Here is a 16,731-nt window from a genome sequence, read left to right on the forward strand (position 1 = left end):
TTTATTGGAACACAGCCCCACTCATGGGTATATGTATTGTCTCTCCCAGCTTTCACACTGCGACTGCAGAGCTAAGTAGTTGTGACTGAGACCCTATGGCCCACAGAGACTAACATACTTACCATCTGATCCCTTACTGAAAAGTCTGTAGGCCGGGCGCAGTGGCTCACGCCTGTAATCCCAACACTTTGGGAAGCCAAGGCGGGTGGATCACCTGAGGTCAGGAGTTCGAGACCAGCCCGGCCCACATGGCGAAACCCTTTTCTACTAAAAATAAAAAATTAACCGGGTGTGGTGGTGTGTGCCTGTAATCCCAGCTACTAGGGAGGCTGAAGCAGGAGGATCACTTGAACGTGGGAGGCAGAAGTTGCAGTGAGCTGAGATCATGCCATTGCACTCCAGCCTGGGCGACAAAAGCAAGACTCCATCTCAAAAAAAAGAAAAGTTTGTAGATCCCTGGTTGATAGATTTATTTAAATTTTTTAAAGAAACAGGTCCTCACTCCATCACCCAGGCTGAAGTGCAGTGACAGGATTCTAGCTCACTGCAGCCTCCAACTCCTGGGCTCAAGTGATCCTCCCACCTCAGCCTCCAGAGTAGCCGGGACTACAGGCGTACACCACTGTGCCCAGCTTGTAGACCCTTGATTTAGATGATGTATGAACATGAAAAATACAGAATACAAAACTTTTCTATACTGAATTAATAATATAACTTACAGTTAAAGCAAAACTAGGGGAGAGGAGGCCATAAATTAAGAATTGACCTGTTAAAAGAAAAATGACACACAACCCCATTATAGTTCCATTACTGTTACCATAATAGTGTTTGTGTAATAAATTAGGCACATAAGTGATGAGTGGGAGTCTGCTCAGTGGTTGAAACGAATGAATGGAGTCAGACACACCCAGACTCAAAATATGATTCTGCTACTTCCCAGTTGTGTGATCCTGGGCATGTACACAGGATGTTCATGACAGCATAGCATCTACTACTGTTTGCAACAGCAATGCATGAGAAACAACTTCACTGTCTATTAAGAGGAAAATGAATAAATAAAATGTTGTGTAAGCACACATCTGCCAAAAAGGATACACTGAGATCTACAAAAATAACATTGAATAAAAAAGCAGAATTTAAAAAGCAACGAGGTTGTCACCAAGGCTCACGCCTGTAATCTCAGCAGTTAGGGAGGCCAAAGTGGGAGGATTACTTGAGCCCAGGAGTTCCAGACCACATAATGAGACCCCGTTGCTACAAAAAATTAAAAAATAAAAATTAGCAGCCGGGCACGGTGGCTCACGCCTGTAATCCCAGCACTTTGGGAGGCCAAGGTGGGCGGATCACGAGGTCAGGAGATCGAGACCATCCTGGCTAACACGGTGAAACCCCATCTCTACTAAAAATACAAAAATTAGCCGGGCGTAGTGGCGGGCGCCTATAGTCCCAGCTACTCGGGAGGCTGAGGCAGGAGGATGGTGTGAACCCGGGAGGCGGAGCTTGCAGTGAGCAGAGATTGCGCCACTGCACTCCAGCCTGGGTGACAGAGCCAGACTCCGTCTCAAAAAAAAAAAAAAAATTAGCTGGGCATAGTGGTGTGCCTGTAGTCCCAGCTACTGAGGAGGCTAAGGTGGGAGGATCACTTGTGCCCAGGAGGCGGATAATGCAATGAGTCATGATCACACCACTGCACTCCAGCCTGGGCTACAGGGCAAGACCTTGTCTCAAAATAAATAAATAAATAAATAAACAAACAAACAAATAAGCAAGCAAGCAATGATACAATTATATAAAACTTAAAACATATACAAAACAATGCTATATTCTTCATGAGCACAAACATACAAGCCAAGTTATACAACATGGATTGGGAGGACATATATGAAACATGAGTGTAACCTATGAGGGCAGGGGAGACGAGTAGTGTGGTCAGGGGAAGGAGAAATATAAAAACTCAGCTAGAGGCTTGCGATCATGGGTCATCACAAACGGAAAGACTATGGCTGATCATCATCTAATTTTGCCCACATGAATGTAAAAGAAAAAACAACTAAAATAGCCACTGAATGGTGAACAGGTCTTATAACACTGTCATTAAACTTCCCAAAATGTCACCTTTTTTTGTAAGATAATTCACCTTTGAAAACAAAATGTCAAGGAGTGGAGTAAAAAGAATTGTGGATACCCCACAGTGTAATGGTGAGCACTCTGGACTCTAAAAACAACTGTGGTGATTGTTTTTTCCTTTCTTACTCTGTTGTGTGGTTAAGAATACCTTTGCAATTAAAATTTTTAAACTGTTTCTTCAAATTTCAAAAGTAAACGGTTTAATAGCATAGCCCTGAGCAATATTTTATAAACTACAGGTCACAATCCAGTTTAAAATCAATTCGGTAGCTCATGTCAATCATTAAACTGACAAAGAAGTAGAATACAGTGTAATAATCAAGAGTGCACTATAGGCCAGGTGCAGTGGCTCACGCCTATAATCCCAGCACTTTGGGAGGCCGAGGCGGGCAGATCACTTGAGGCAGGAGTTCAAGACCAGCCTGGCCAACATGATGAAACCCTGTCTCTACCAAAAATGTAAAAAATTAGCTGGGTGTGGTGGCACATGCCTGTAGTCCCAGCTACTCGGGAGGCTGAGGCAGGAGAATCACTTGAACCCGGCAGGCGGAGGTTGCAGTGAGCTGAGATCATGCTTCTAGCCTGGGAGACAGAAGGAGAGTCAGTCTCAAAAAAAAAAAAAAAAAAAAAGAGTACATTACATATTATAAGAGTAAGTTTCATGAAACCGTTATTTCTATTACTTAAATGCATTGCGTGTAGTAGGCCTTGATGTAAAACCAGCTTCACATTCCTGAGAGTCTCAGGCAAGGGTTTGAAATGCCACTGATCTATGGAGATAAAAAGCTTTCATCAAAAGGTAATGTACTATGATACATAAAGATGGAATGAAAGTTTAAACTTTGGGTGGTATTAGTGTCAAGTGTCATAGGTAATATGACAGTGTCTAGGAAAACTCTGCTAATAGATTAAGGTCTCACCAGAATAAATCAGGAACCAGAGTTGAAGAAATGTAGTTTAAGGCCAAGCGCAGTGGATCGCGCCTGTAATCCCAGCATTTCGGGAAGCTGAGGGGAATGGATCACTTGAGGTCAGGAGTTCAAAACCAGCCTGGCCAACGTGGTGAAACCTCATCTCTACAAAAATACAAAGATTAGCCAGGTGTGGTGGCAGGCGCCTGTAATCCCAGCTACTCAAGAAGCTGAGGCAGGAGAATCGCTTGAATCCAGGAGGCAGAGGTTGCAGTGAGCTGATATTTTGCCACTGCACTCCAGCCTGGGCAATAGAGCGAGACTCCCTCTTAATTTAAAAAAAAAAAGACATGTAGCTTAAATTACAAATATAAAAAATAAACATTTTCTTGAAATTTGAAGAAACTGAAATCAGAAAATTATTTAGCTATAAGAGATGGATGATTACACTGTCTGAAGAAATGAAGAGATCTTAAACATAACAAAAGAGCAATTTTACTAACTCACAATCAAGTAATACATTTCTATTAATTCTTGGCCCAGAATTAATATTACACATATTTATATAAACTCATTAACAGCCACATGACTATTACACTGAATGTTTCTGCTGGATTTTACTGGCGAATATATTAAAAGAAAAGTTGTTTTTAAATTTTTTTTTTTTTTTTTGAGACAGAGTCTCGCTCAGTCTCCCAGGCTGCAGTGCAGTGGTGCCATCTCGGCTCACTGCAACCTCTGACTCCCTGGTTCAAGGGATTCTCCTGCCTCAGCCTCCCGAGTAGCTGGAATTACAGGCGCGTGCCACCACACCCGGCTAATTTTTGTATTTTTAGTAGAGACGGGGTTTCACCGTGTTAGCCAGGATGGTCTTGATCTCCTGACCTCAGGATCTGCCTGCCTTGGCCTCCCAGAGTGCTGGGATTACAGGCATGAGCCACTGCGAAAAGTTTAAATTTTCCTAGTCCACTTAACATCCAAATTATTCCAACTCCCATCCCTTAGAAAACTTTAAATCAAAAGCTAGAAATGATGAAGCTTAGTGAGGAAGGTATGTTGAAAGTCCAGGAGACAGGCCAAAAGCTAGGCCTCTTGCACCAGTTAGCCAAGTTGTGAAAGCAAAGGAAAAGTTCTTGACGGAAATTAAGACTGCTACTCCAGCAAACACGGGAATAAGAAAGCGAAAGAGCCTTACTGATGATATGGAGAAAGTCTGAATGGTCTGGATACACCAAGCCAGCCACCACATTCCCCTAAGCCAAAGCCTAATCCAAAGCAAGGCCCTCACTCGCTTTCAATTCTATGAAGGCCGAGAGAGGTAAAGACCATGTAGAAATCTCAAGCTACCAGAGGCTGTCTCATGAGTTTGAGAAAAGAAGCCCGCTCAGTGGGGTGTGGTGGCTCACGCCTATAATCCCAGCACTTCCGGAGGCTGAAATGGGCGGATCACTTGAGGTCAGGAGTTCAAGACCAGCCTGGCCAACACGATGAAACCCTATCTCTACTAAAAATACAAAAACCAGCCAGGCGTGGTGGCGGGAGCCTGAAGTCCCAGCTACTTGGGAGGCTGAGGCACGAGAACTCTTTGAACTGGGAAGGCAGAAGCTGCAGTGAGCCAAGATTGCATCACTACACTTCGGCCTGGGTGACAGAGTGAGGCTCTGTCTTAAAAAAAAAAAAAAAAAGGAAAGAAAGAAAGGAAGGAAAAGAAGCCTTCTCCATAACTTAAAAGTACAAGGTAAGTCAGGCATGGTGGCTCACGCCTGTAATCCCAGCACTTTGGGAGGCCAAGATGGGCAGATCACCTCAGGTCAGGAGTTCAAGACCAGCCTGACCAAAATGGTGACACCTCATCTCTACTAAAAATACAAAATTAGCCGGGTGTGATGGTGCATGCCTGTAATCCCAGCTACTCGGGAGGCTGAGGCAGGAGAATCACTTGAAGCCAGGAGGCAGAGGTTGCAGTAAGCCGAGATCACGTCATTGCACTCCAGCCTGGGCAACAAGAGTAAAACTCCGTCTCAAAAAAAAAAAAAAAAAAAAAAAACAGTACAAGGTAAAGCAGCAAGTGCTGATGGAGAAGCTGCAGAAGATCTAGCTAAGAGAATTGCTGAATGTGGCTCCAATAAACATCAGATTTCCAGTGCAGATGAAACAGCCTTCTATTGGAAAAGGATGCTAACCACCTAGGATTTTCATAGCTAGAGGGAGAAGTCAATGCCTGGTCTCAACACTTCAAAGAACAGGCTGACTCTTATTAAGGGCTAATGGAGCTGGTGACTTTAAAATGAAGCCCGTGCTCATTTACCATTTCAAAAATATTAGGGCCCTTAGGCTGGGTACAGTGGCTCCCACCTGTAATTCCAGCACTTTGGGAAGCTGAGACGGGTGGATCACTTGAGGCCAGGAGATGGAGACCAGCCTGAGCAACATGGCAAAACTCTGTCTCTACAAAAAATAGAAAAATTAGCCAGGCGTAGTGGCATGTACCTGTTAATTCCAGCTACTCGGGAAGCTGAGGCTGAAGAATAGGTTGAACCCAGGAGGCAGGTTGCAGTGAGCCGAGATCCGGCCACTGCACTACAGCCTGGGTGACAGAGCAAGACTCTGTCTCAGAAAAAAAAAAAAAAAAAAAAAAAAGAAAAGAAAAATCTGGGTGTGGTGCCTCACACCTATAATTCAGGTACTTTCGGAGGCCAAGGCAGGCGGATCACCTGAGGTCAGGAGTTCCAGACCAGCCTGGCCAACATGGTGAAACCCCATCTCCACTAAAAATCACAAAAATTAGCCAGGGGCTAATTTTTATATTAATAGTCTCAGCTACTCAGGAGGCTGAGGCATGAGAATCACTTGAACCCAGGAGGTAGAGGTTGCAGTGAGCCAAGATTGTGCCAGTGCATTTCAGCCTGGGCAAGGCAGCAAGACTCTGTCAAAAAAAAAAAAAAGAAAGAAAAAATCTTAAGGGCCTTAAGAATTATGCTAAATCTACTCTGCCTGTGGTCTATACATAAAACAAAAAGCCCAAATGACAGCACACCTATTTACAGCCATAATTCACTGAATGTTTTAAGCCCATTGTTGAGATCGACTGCTCAGACAAAAAAATTCAAAATATTACTGCTCATTGACAATGTACCTGGTCACCCAATAGCTCTAATGAAGATGTGCAAGATTAACGTTGTTTTCACGCCTGCTAACAACATCCATTCTGCAGCCCATGGTTCAAGGAGTAAATCAACTTTCAAGTCTTACTTTTCAAGAAATACATTTTGTAAGGCCATATTTGTCATAGGTAATAATTCCTCTGATGGATCTGAGCAAAATAAATTGAAAACTTTCCCCATTAAGAACACTTATGATTCATAGGAGGAGATCAAAATATCAACATCAACAAGAGTTTGGAAGAAGCTGATTCTAACCCTTATGGATAACTTTAAGGGATTTAAGACTTAACTGGAGGAGGGAACTGCAGCTGTGAGAAATGGCAAGGGAAATAGAATTAGAAGTGGAGCCTGGTATTTTGGAAGGCCAAGGCAGGAGGACCAGTTGAGCTCAGAAGTTTTAGACCAGCCTGGACAACACAGTGAGATCCCGTCTCTTAAAAGAAAAAACTAAACTACAAAATTAGCTGGGCACGGTGGCTCATGCCTATAATCCCAGCACTTTGGGAGGCTGTGGCAGGCAAATGACTTGAGGACAGTAGTTCGAGACCAGCCTAGCCAACAGGGTGAATCTCCGTCTCTACTAAAAATATAAAAATTAGCTAGGTGTGGTAGCACATGTCTGTAATCCCAGCTACTCAGGAGGCTGGGGCATGGGAATCACTTGAACCTGGGAGGTAGAGGTTGCAGCAGTGAACCGAGCTCGCGTCACTGCACTCCAGCAGGTGACAGAGTGAGATTCTGTCTCAAAGAAAAAAAAAAGCTGGGTTGCGGTGGCGCGTGCCTGTAAAGGCTGAGGCAGGAGGATCACTTGGGCTGGGGAGGTTGAGGCTGCAATGACCTGGGATCATGCCAATGCACTGCAGCCTGGGTGACAGAACAAGACCCTGTCAAAAAAAAGAAAAAATAAGTGGTGCCTCAAGATGTAAATTAATTGCTGCAATCTCATAATACAACTTGAACAGATGAAGACTTGCTTCTTATGGATGAGCAAAGAAAGTAGTTTCTTGAGATGGAATTTACTCCTTGTGAAGAAGCCGTAAACATTGTTGAAATGACAACAAATGATTTAGAATACTCCCTATACTTAGCTAATAAAGCAGCAGCAGGGTTTGAGAAGACTGACTTCATTTTAAAGAAGTTCTACTGTGAGGCCGGATGCTATGGCTCATGCCTGTAATCCCAACACTTTGGGAGGCAGAGATGGGTGGATCACTTCAGGTCAGGAGGTCAAGACCAGTCTGACCAACATGGTGAAACCTCATCTCTACTATAAATACAAAAAAATTAGACGGGCGTGGTGGCCCAGGTCTGTAATCCCAGCCACTTGGGAGGCTGAGGCAGGAGAATCGCTTGAACCCGGGAAACGGAGGTTGCAGTGGGCGCAGATCACACCACTGCACTCCAGCCCAGGCGACAGAGCAAGACTCCATCTCAAAAAAAAAAAAAAAGTTCTACTGTGGATAAAATGCTGTCAAGCAGCATCACAAGCTACAGAAATCTTTTGTGAAAAGAAGTCAATCAATGAAGCAAAGTTAATTATTGTCTTATTTTAAGAAATTGCCACAGCCATCCCAACCTTCAGCACTCAGCTTCCTGATCAGTCAGCCGCCATCAACAGGCAAGCTCCTCCACCAGCAAAAAAAATTACAACTCCCTGAAGGCTCAGATGATTGACAGCATTTTTTAGCCATAAATTATTTCTTAGATAACGTATGTACATTTCTTAAGCATAATACCATTGTACCCTTAACAGACCACAGTACAGTGTAAACATAACTTTTATATGCACTGGGAAACCAAAAAATTCATGTGACTCACTTTATTGCAAGATTTAATTTATTGTGGTGGTCTGCAACCAACCAAAATATCTCCAAGGTATGCCGGTATTTACCTTCCCATAGTTTAAACCCCTAGAGAGCTAACCCTCCACCCGGTTTCATGATCTTTTCATGTCATATCTCCACAGTTTATCATCTTAAACACTGTACAGAAACTTTCTGGCCTATCCACTTCTTTTCTAGGAAAGTCCTGTGTCATTGTAAAAATTAACATAAAATAAAATAAATATGCCTTTTCTCCCGTTAATCTGTCTTGTAAGTTTAACTTCCGGAGCCCCAGCTGCAGACCCAGCTAAAGGAAAAAGGTTTTTTGTTTTTTCCCCCATCCCCTACACTTGTCTCCTTGCCAGACTGGGAGCTCCTCATCACTTCCTCATCTTTATATCCCCAGTACCCAAAGGAGAACCTGATGAATTTAGTCATTCAAAGAATGTTTATCCCGCAAAGGAATTTGGAGTTAGGAGATTTAAGATTGAGCCATGCTCACGAGGGCAGAAAAATCGCCTTGTATGTGTGTGGCTGGGCATGGTGGCTCATGCGCGGTGGCTCATGTTACAGGCTCATGCCTGTAACTTCGGGAGGCCCAGCCAGGCAGACCACTTGAGCCCAGGAGCTTGAGACCAGCCTGGCCAACATGGCCAAACCCCACCTCTACAAAAAATACAAAATCAGCCGGGCGTTGTAGCTCTCGCCTGTAGTCCCAGCTACTCCGGAGGCTGAGTGGAAGAAGCGCTGGAACCTGGGAGCTGAGGCTGCAGTGAGCCCAGATCAGGCCACTGCACTCCAGCCTAGGCAACAGAGTGAGATCCTATCTCAAAAAATAATAATAATAATCACCGTGTTTCAACCTAGTTTCCTTGATAGTTTCCTGTCCTCTTCCCCCACCCCTCCGGAAGCACACACCAGAACTATGCCTTTATCTGCATTTCCATGATAAGGTCATGCAGTCCCCAAGAGCTGAAAGCCAGCTGCCTCCCGAAGTGGTCACAGTTTATGCACCCTGGTGCACAGTCCGGTGCCTGTGAGACTTTTCAGGTTTAAATTTTAGTTAATAACATCCAACAGAGTTACTGTAAAGATTTCAACACTCATGTGACTTAATTTACAGGAAAATTTACCCAACAATCCCATCCACTAAGCAATTCTTTTGATAACATTTACTACGAGGTAAGTGACTCAATTTACCAGAGAATAAATACGAAAAATGACTTAATAAAGTAGTTAAGATTCTCTTTACAACAGACTAGGAAAGGGTAAAATGAAAGGATAGTTCATCAGACCATAACAATCCTTTGGTGCTCAATCAAGACAGAATTTTGCCAGGAGGGGCATGGCTCACGCCTGTAATCCCTGGACTTTGGGAGGCCAAGACAGGAGGATCGCTTGAGCCCAGGAGTTGGGAGGCTGCAGTGAGACATGATAGTGCCACTGCACTCCACCCTGGGCCACAGAGCGAGACCCTGTCTGAAAAAATAAAAATTAAAAAAAGAGGTAAGTTTTTACCAAAGCTGCCTGAGTCACTGGGCACGCCCCACTTGCCAGGTCCTACAGACCAGCAATAACAAGACTAATGCTTTCACCAAACATCACGAAAATACACAAAAAAGCACCGGGCACTTTTTAAACTGTCATCTTGTTACTGTGACAATACACTTCTGTAGTTATATAGCACAGTAGGCCTCCAACAAGATACCCAATTGGGTACAGGAAAATCCCGGCCCAAATTAAACACCTGTTTCCAGGAACGCTAGGCTCTTGTCCACACCCTCTACCGTCCCCGGAAGGCAGATCGCCCCTCGGGCCTCGTGGGTTAGGTTCGAGTCCCTAGAGGTAGGAGGCAGTCGTCAGGGCCCGGCATGTGGTCGCGGCCTAATCTCAATTTAGGGCTGATCCTGACCCTCAAAGCCACCCGGAACGCGTGAGAGGGCGGGACCCGCCGTTCTCCCCGGGGACTGGGGTGGCGCGGCGCCGGGACCCGCCGTCGCGGGCGCCTCTGTCGTGGGGGCGCGGTCTCCCACCGTCCGCGCAGGCTTCGTTAAACCCACCCCGAGTACTCGCCGCCGCCTGGGCTCCGGAGCGGGGAAACGGATGCGAACGGAAATGTGGCGGGCGCCCCGCGAGCAGGGAGCCGGGAGCCGCTCGCGCGCTCCTCACCTGAGAGCCGCGGCCACCACAGCCCCACGCGCGGCGCTGGCGCACTCCTGCGGCCCTGAACGGGCTCCCGGCGCCGCGCGCCCGCGCTTCCGGAGGCGGAGAGAGCGGAAAGGGAAAGGAGGGGCGGCGCGGGGCCCGGCGCTTCGGGAGAGGGCGGGCGCACGCCTGGCCTCGTGCGGCCTTCGGGGCGGGCGTCACAGAGCGCGGCGGGCAGGCGGCCAGGCCGGGGCTTCACGCGGGCGGAGTGGAGGCCGGGCCAGGGACGCGCACACTAGAAGAGCCGCGGAAGAAGGCGGTCCAGCCCGCGTGGTTGCCAGGGCGCCCTAGAGGCGTTACTGCTGCTCCCAGCTGCCTAGGGCGGCGCGGGTAGGCCCCGTTGTTATCGTGCGTTAATAGGGAAAGCTGCCTTGATTATCTTGTAATTCTCTACCAAAACAAGAATAAAAAAGGACGGCGGCTCTGTGTTTGTGATATTTTCTATCAGCAAAGTTCAGTTCATACCACGTTAGTTCTGTGGACCAGAGGCTGGTATCAGAATGGAAAGACCTTTGCCGAGTGGTAAACGAGGTGGGTAGTTAAAACAATCTAAGGTAAAAATGATCTCTGCAGAATATATTGAATGCAATAACTTCTCGTTGAACTCTCAGGTATGGTAGGATGATGGCACCCCAAAAATGTGCACTTCCTAATCCCCACAGCACGTGAATATGCTTATTCACCTTATGTGGCAGACAGGATTTAGCTGATATGATTAAGGATCAAAATGGGAAGATTAACCTGGATTATCCAGTGGACCCCATGGAATCACAAAGGTCCTTATAAGAGGGAGACAAGAAGTTCAAAGTCAGTAGTGGGAGCTGTGAGCACAGAAGCTAGAGGTTGGAGTGATGTCAGAAAGAGGCAATGAGCCAAAGAGTGCAGGTAGAAGCTGCAAAAGGAGGAAACGGATTCTCTCCTGAAATCTCCGGAAGGAACTAGAGCCTGCAAATTTTGATTTTAGACTTAATACCTTCAGCACTGTAAGACAATACACTTGCGTTATTTTAACTACTAAATTTGTAGTAATTTGTTATAGCAGCAATGGTACACAATCCAGTAGTTAATAAATATTGTTCACATCTAAGTGCAAAGAAGGGTAGGAAATATGGGTCTTACCCTGCCTGTCCCGGGGAGTTCCAGTAAGGATTGTCTATTTTCATCCTTCACAATGCATTTTGTACTTGTTGGTCTTAATTACCAAAAGTATAATCAATTCTCTTTTTGTTGCCTAAAAGACAGCATTGGCCGGGCGTGGTGGCTCACGCCTGTAATCCCAGCACTTCGGGAGGCCGAGGCGGGTGGGCCACCTGAGAGGAGTTCAAGACCAGCCTGACTAATATGGTGAAACACTGTATTTTGTATATTTTGTATTCTCTACTAAAAATACAAAAATTAGCTGGGCGTGGTGACGTGAGCCTGTAGTCCCAGCTACTCGGGAGGCTGAGATACGAGAATCACTTGAACTCGGGAGGTGGAGGTTGCAGTGAGCCGAGATTGTGCCACTGCACTCCAACCTAGGCAACAGAGTAAGACTGTGTCTCAAAAAAAAAAAAAAAAAAAGCAAGCATTTCACTTTCTTTTAAAGTGCTTAATAAAACTATGTTGGCACCACTTTCCAGGGATAGTTGTTAAACTGTGGTTGGCCTGGCGCAGTAGCTCACGTTTGTAATTCCACACTTTGAGAGGCCAAGGTGGGTGGATCACCTGAGGTCAGGAGTTCCAGACCAGCCTGGCCAACATGGTGAAACTCCGTCTCTACTAAAAATACAAAAATTAGCCAGGTGTGGTGGTGCACATCTGTAATCCCAGCTACTTGGGAGGCTGACACACAAGAATCGCTTGAACCTGGGAAGGAGAGGTTGCAGTGAGCTGAGATCATGCCATTGCACTCCAGCCTGGGCGACAGAGCAAGCCCCTGTCTCTAAATAAATAAATAAACAAACTGTGGTCAAAAGTTTATCTTACAAAGGACTTGAGTAGATATTTCTCCAAAGAAAATATACCAATGGCCAATAAACACATGAAAAGATACTCAACACCACTAATTAGGGAAATGCAAGTCAAAAACACAATGAGATACCGACGGCTTCAGTCAAAAAAACAGAAAATAAGGATTGGCAAGAATGTGGAAAGATCGAAACCCTTATGCATTGCTTGTGAGAATATAGAATACTCAGCCACTGTGGAAAATAGCATGGCATGTTCTAAAAAACTTGAACATAGAATTATATGACCCAGCAATTTCCCTTCTGGACATACACTAAAAAGAAGTGAAAGCAGGGTCTCAAACAGATACTTATGCACCCATGTTCATAGCAGAATAGCCAAAAGGTGGAAAAAACTCAAGTGTTTGTTTATCAACAGACAGATGAAGCAGAATGTAGTAGATACATAAAATGGAATATTATTCAGCCCATGACCTGTGTGCCTCTGGTCCACGTTACAACATTAAGATGGTCTGCAGGACAGACAGAATGGAAGATGTATGCTGGGCGTGGTGGCTCACTCCTGTAATCCCAGCACTTTGGGAGGCCAAGGTGGACAGATCCTGAGGTCGGGGGGTTGAGACCAGCCTGACCAACCCCATCTCTACTAAAAATACAAAAAATCAGCCAGGCATGGTGATGCATGCCTGTAATCCCAGCTACTTGGGAGGCTGAGGTAGGAGAATCTCTTGAACCTGGGAGGCGGAGGTTGTGGTGAGCTGAGATCGCGCCATTGCACTCCAGCCTGGGTAACAAGAGCAAAACTCTTGTCTCAAAAAAAAAAAAAAAAAAAAAAGAATGGAAGATGTATTAATGTTCTCCAGAAAGACAGAACCCAAAAGGATATAGATAGATATATGAGAAGGAATTTATTAGAGGAATTGGCTCACATGATTATGGAGGCTGAGAACTCTGATGATACACCCTTCGCCAGCTGGAGAGCCTGGAAAGCTGGTGGTGTGGCTCAGTTCAACGCTGAAGGCCTCAGAACCAGGGAATAGGATGGCATAACTCTGAGGCGGTAGGCCTGAGAACCCAGGAGGCTGCTAGTGTAACCTGGAATCTCAACGCCAGCGCCTGGAGTTCTGATGTCCAAGGATGGGAGAAGAGTGTATCCCAGCTTCAGGGCACAGAGGAAACCACCTTTTTGTTCTTTCTGGGCCACAGCTGATTGGACGGTTGCCCACATCAAGGGTGGATCTTCCCCACTCAATCCACTGACCCAGGGGCAATCTTCTTGGGGAACACCCAGAAATAATCCTTTGTCAGTTTTCCAGGTAATCCCAATCCAGTCAAATTGACACCTAAATTTAACCAGTCACACTTATCTTTTTTATTTTTTTTTGAGACGGAGTCTCGCTGTCGCCCAGGCTGGAGTGCAGTGGTGCTATCTTGGCTCACTGCAAGCTCTGCCTCCCGGGTTCACACCGTTCTCCTGCCTCAGCCTCCCGAGTAGCTGGGACTACAGGCGCACACCACCACACCCAGCTAATTTTTTGTATTTTTAGTAGAGACGGGGTTTTGCCATGTTGACCAGGCTGGTCTCGAACTCCTGACCTCAGGTAATCCAGCCACCTCAGCTTCCCAAAGTGCTGGGATTACAGGCGTGAGCCACCACGCCTGGCCAACTATCCACTTTTAAGCATGGAATACAGATCAGGATCAAGAATTTAACCTTTTTTTTTTCTCTTCTGTAATATGAGATGACTAAATCACAGAATTCTTAGGAGGCATCATGGCATAGTGACTCAGTGCACAAGCTCTGAAGCTAGACCACATGGAGTAACAACTAAATCCTAGTTCTGTTATTGATTAGCTTTGCAATGTTGAGCACATTATCTTACCTCCTGTGCTTCAGTTCCCCACTGTGTAGATGGAGATAATGGTATCCATTGGGGTTGTTGGGAAGATTAAATGAAGTATGTTTGGTCCTTAGAATAGTATCTGGCACACAGTAAGTGCTGTTAGTTACTATTATGGTGAGCTAGGGCTAAAATTGAAAAATTAAATTTATCATAAAGAATTCAGAATACAGTCCTTGGCATGTAAATGATCAAAAAACATAGATTTGGTTGTTGGTGATAACAAGCCACTGTGCTTTATTTGAATAATTTGGGTTTGTAGGGTACACTTTGAGGGGCTCCAATTGGCTGAAAATTAACAACTATTTTAGAGGCAAAAGGGCTTCTTCAAAATTAATTATACTGCTTTTTTTTTTTTTGAGACGAAGTCTCACTCTGTTGCCCAAGCTGGAGTGCAATGGTGCGATGTCAGCTCACTGCGACCTCCACCTCCGGGGTTCAAGTTTCACTATGTTGGCCAGGCTAGTCTTGAACTCCTAACCTCATGATCTGCCTGCCTCAGCCTCCGAAAGTGTAGGGATTACAGGTGTGAGCCACCGCGCCTGCCCCTATTTTCTTAAAAAAGAAGGAGAAAGGAAACTGGTAACTTATTTTGATTATCACCTTGGCATGGCAAAGTCACATCTAGCATGAGGCACTCTTCATTTCTGACTTAGGTTTAAGAAAGAATGAAATGAGGCCGGGCGCGGTGGCTTATGCCTGTAATCCCAGCACTTTGGGAGGCTGAGGCAGGCGGATCACGAGGTCAGGAGATTGAGACCATCCTGGCCAATATGGTGAAACCCCGTCTCTACTAAAAATACAAAAATTTGTTGGGTGTGGTGGTGCATGCCTGTAATCCCAGCTACTCGGGAGGCTGAGCCAGGAGAATGGCTTGAACCCAGGAGGCAGAGATTGCAGTGAGCCGAGATCACCCCACTGCACTCCAGCCTGAGCAACAGAGACTCCGTCTCAAAAAAAAAAAAAAAAAAAAAGAATGAAATGCCCATGAATACCAATTAATACTAAAAGCAAAAGCTACATCTGCTACTTTATTAGTCTTAGCAGTAATTGCCAGTGTTTAAGTAGCATATTGGCATCTACTTAGGAAGCGTTATCTGTATATTACTGGCTGGGACTATGACAGAAGAAAAGGCAAATATATACTCTAAAAATTATTTGGCTCACGTTCCTTTGCGTGGCTGATAGCATTCGTACTGAATAGTTGGCGAAAAAAAAACAAAAACAAAAACAAAAAACCAGAATTGGAGCCAAAGTGATTATGGGCAGCTGCGTGCACCGTTGCACCAGGCCAGCTTCTTTGGACCTTTCCATAGCTAGGAATTGCAGGCTTCACTTACTCCACCGCACGTGTCTGACTCCTTCCCTAAGGCGACAGGGTGGGAAAGGGAAGGTCGTTAGAAACTGTGACAGGGAGTCTCGGGAACGGTTGCCTATTTAAATAGCGAGTGAAAACCAGGCAGAAATGTTGCCGGCTGTAAGTAAAGCGAAGGGTTACTCGTCAGTGACGAGCGGAGAGGGAGAATTACGGGATCACCTGAGCTCGGGAATTACCAGCGCCGCTGACACCTGCAGCAAAATTTTCCATGAGCAGACGGCATCCTGTAGAGGAGGAGGGGAGCGTGGGAAAGAGAGGTGTGCGCCGCGATGGGTCGTGCCCCCTCCCCGTGGGATCCCGGCCCGGACCCCGCCCCCGCGCTGTGGGTGGGCGCCTCCCGGCTGTCACTCAGCGGCCGCGGTGGCTCCGGGCCCCGCCCGACACGCACTTCAGGGCGGCCCCGCCCCGCCCGCGTCAGGCTGGCGAGGCTTCAGTCACAACACGGTGGGGCTCCCTGGCTGCGCCCGGCCCGGCAGCTACGGGCCCAGTGCCTGGTGGCGGCGCTGAGGGGTCGCCGAGAGGGGCCCGGCGGCGTCTGCGGGGGCCGCTCCCTCGGTGGGAAGCGGGCGAGGCATGAGCGCGGGCTCCCCCTGCCTCCGGAGCGCCGGCGGGGGACCGCGGGGCAGGAGATGTGCCTGTCCTTAGCGGCCCAGGAAGCAGCATGCACCCCGATGCGACCGACAGTGGCGGCGCCGGCCTCAGCCCCGCGCGGGCCGCAGGCGCCGGCGGCCGTCCTGTCTCGGGCTTCAGGGGCGAGCGGCGGCCGGAGTCCCCGGGGGACGCGGAGGCAGCAGCGGCGGCGCCGGGGGCCCCGGGCGGCCGGAGCTGGTGGAAGCCCGTGGCGGTGGCCGCACTCGCCGCCGTGGCCCTCTCCTTCCTGGGGCCCGGCAGCGGGGAGGCGGCGGGAGCCGCGGGGCTGAGCTCCGTCCTGCTCAGGCTCAGTCTGTACCTGAGCTGCGCTGCGGCCGCCTTCCTGCTGGGGACCCTGTTGGCCCTCGTCTGCCGGAGCCCGCGCGTCCCGCCGCCCGACTTCGCCGCCGCCTGGAGCCGGCTGGCCGCGACCTCAGCCGCCCGCCGCCCGCCGGGGGTAAGTACCCGACTCCTGGCCGCCTGGCTCCGCCGGCCCTCCCCGCTTCCGGTGCCAGCGCCCGCGCCCCGAGCCCCGGGGGGCCGCGGCATGCCCTTGTCGAAGCGGGAAGCCCGGAGCCACGGGGCTGGGCTGCGGGCCCGGCCGTGGATGGCAGCATTCCCCGGCGCCCGCGCGCGGCGGGCT

The 16,731-nt window shown here is 47.6% G+C and overlaps 2 protein-coding genes across 9 annotated transcripts in view; one reads left to right on the forward strand and one right to left on the reverse strand.

Annotated features, from left to right (window-relative positions):
• The window catches only part of CFAP97 (cilia and flagella associated protein 97), a 47,516-nt gene extending 37,242 nt beyond the window's left edge, over nucleotides 1–10,274 (reverse strand). Inside the window, 1 exon segment of one of the 3 annotated variants that reach the window (NM_001131656.1) lies at nucleotides 10,195–10,244. The gene's annotated coding sequence lies outside the window, so the exon portion shown is untranslated. 3 annotated transcript variants of the gene reach the window in all.
• A 5,615-nt stretch (nucleotides 10,275–15,889) lies between these two features.
• The window catches only part of SNX25 (sorting nexin 25), a 150,044-nt gene continuing 149,202 nt past the window's right edge, over nucleotides 15,890–16,731 (forward strand). For 5 of the 6 annotated variants that reach the window (XM_054554793.2, XM_024245805.3, XM_054554796.2 and 2 more), the window contains exon 1: nucleotides 15,890–16,545. In XM_054554793.2, the coding sequence (XP_054410768.1) occupies nucleotides 16,120–16,545 (426 nt within the window). In that variant the 5' untranslated portion in view covers nucleotides 15,890–16,119. The remainder of the gene's footprint in view (nucleotides 16,546–16,731) is intronic. The other variant, XM_054554797.2, reaches the window with a different exon arrangement.

This window comes from Pongo abelii, chromosome 3, assembly GCF_028885655.2.
Source record: "Pongo abelii isolate AG06213 chromosome 3, NHGRI_mPonAbe1-v2.0_pri, whole genome shotgun sequence".
NCBI classification, from domain to species: domain Eukaryota; kingdom Metazoa; phylum Chordata; class Mammalia; order Primates; family Hominidae; genus Pongo; species Pongo abelii.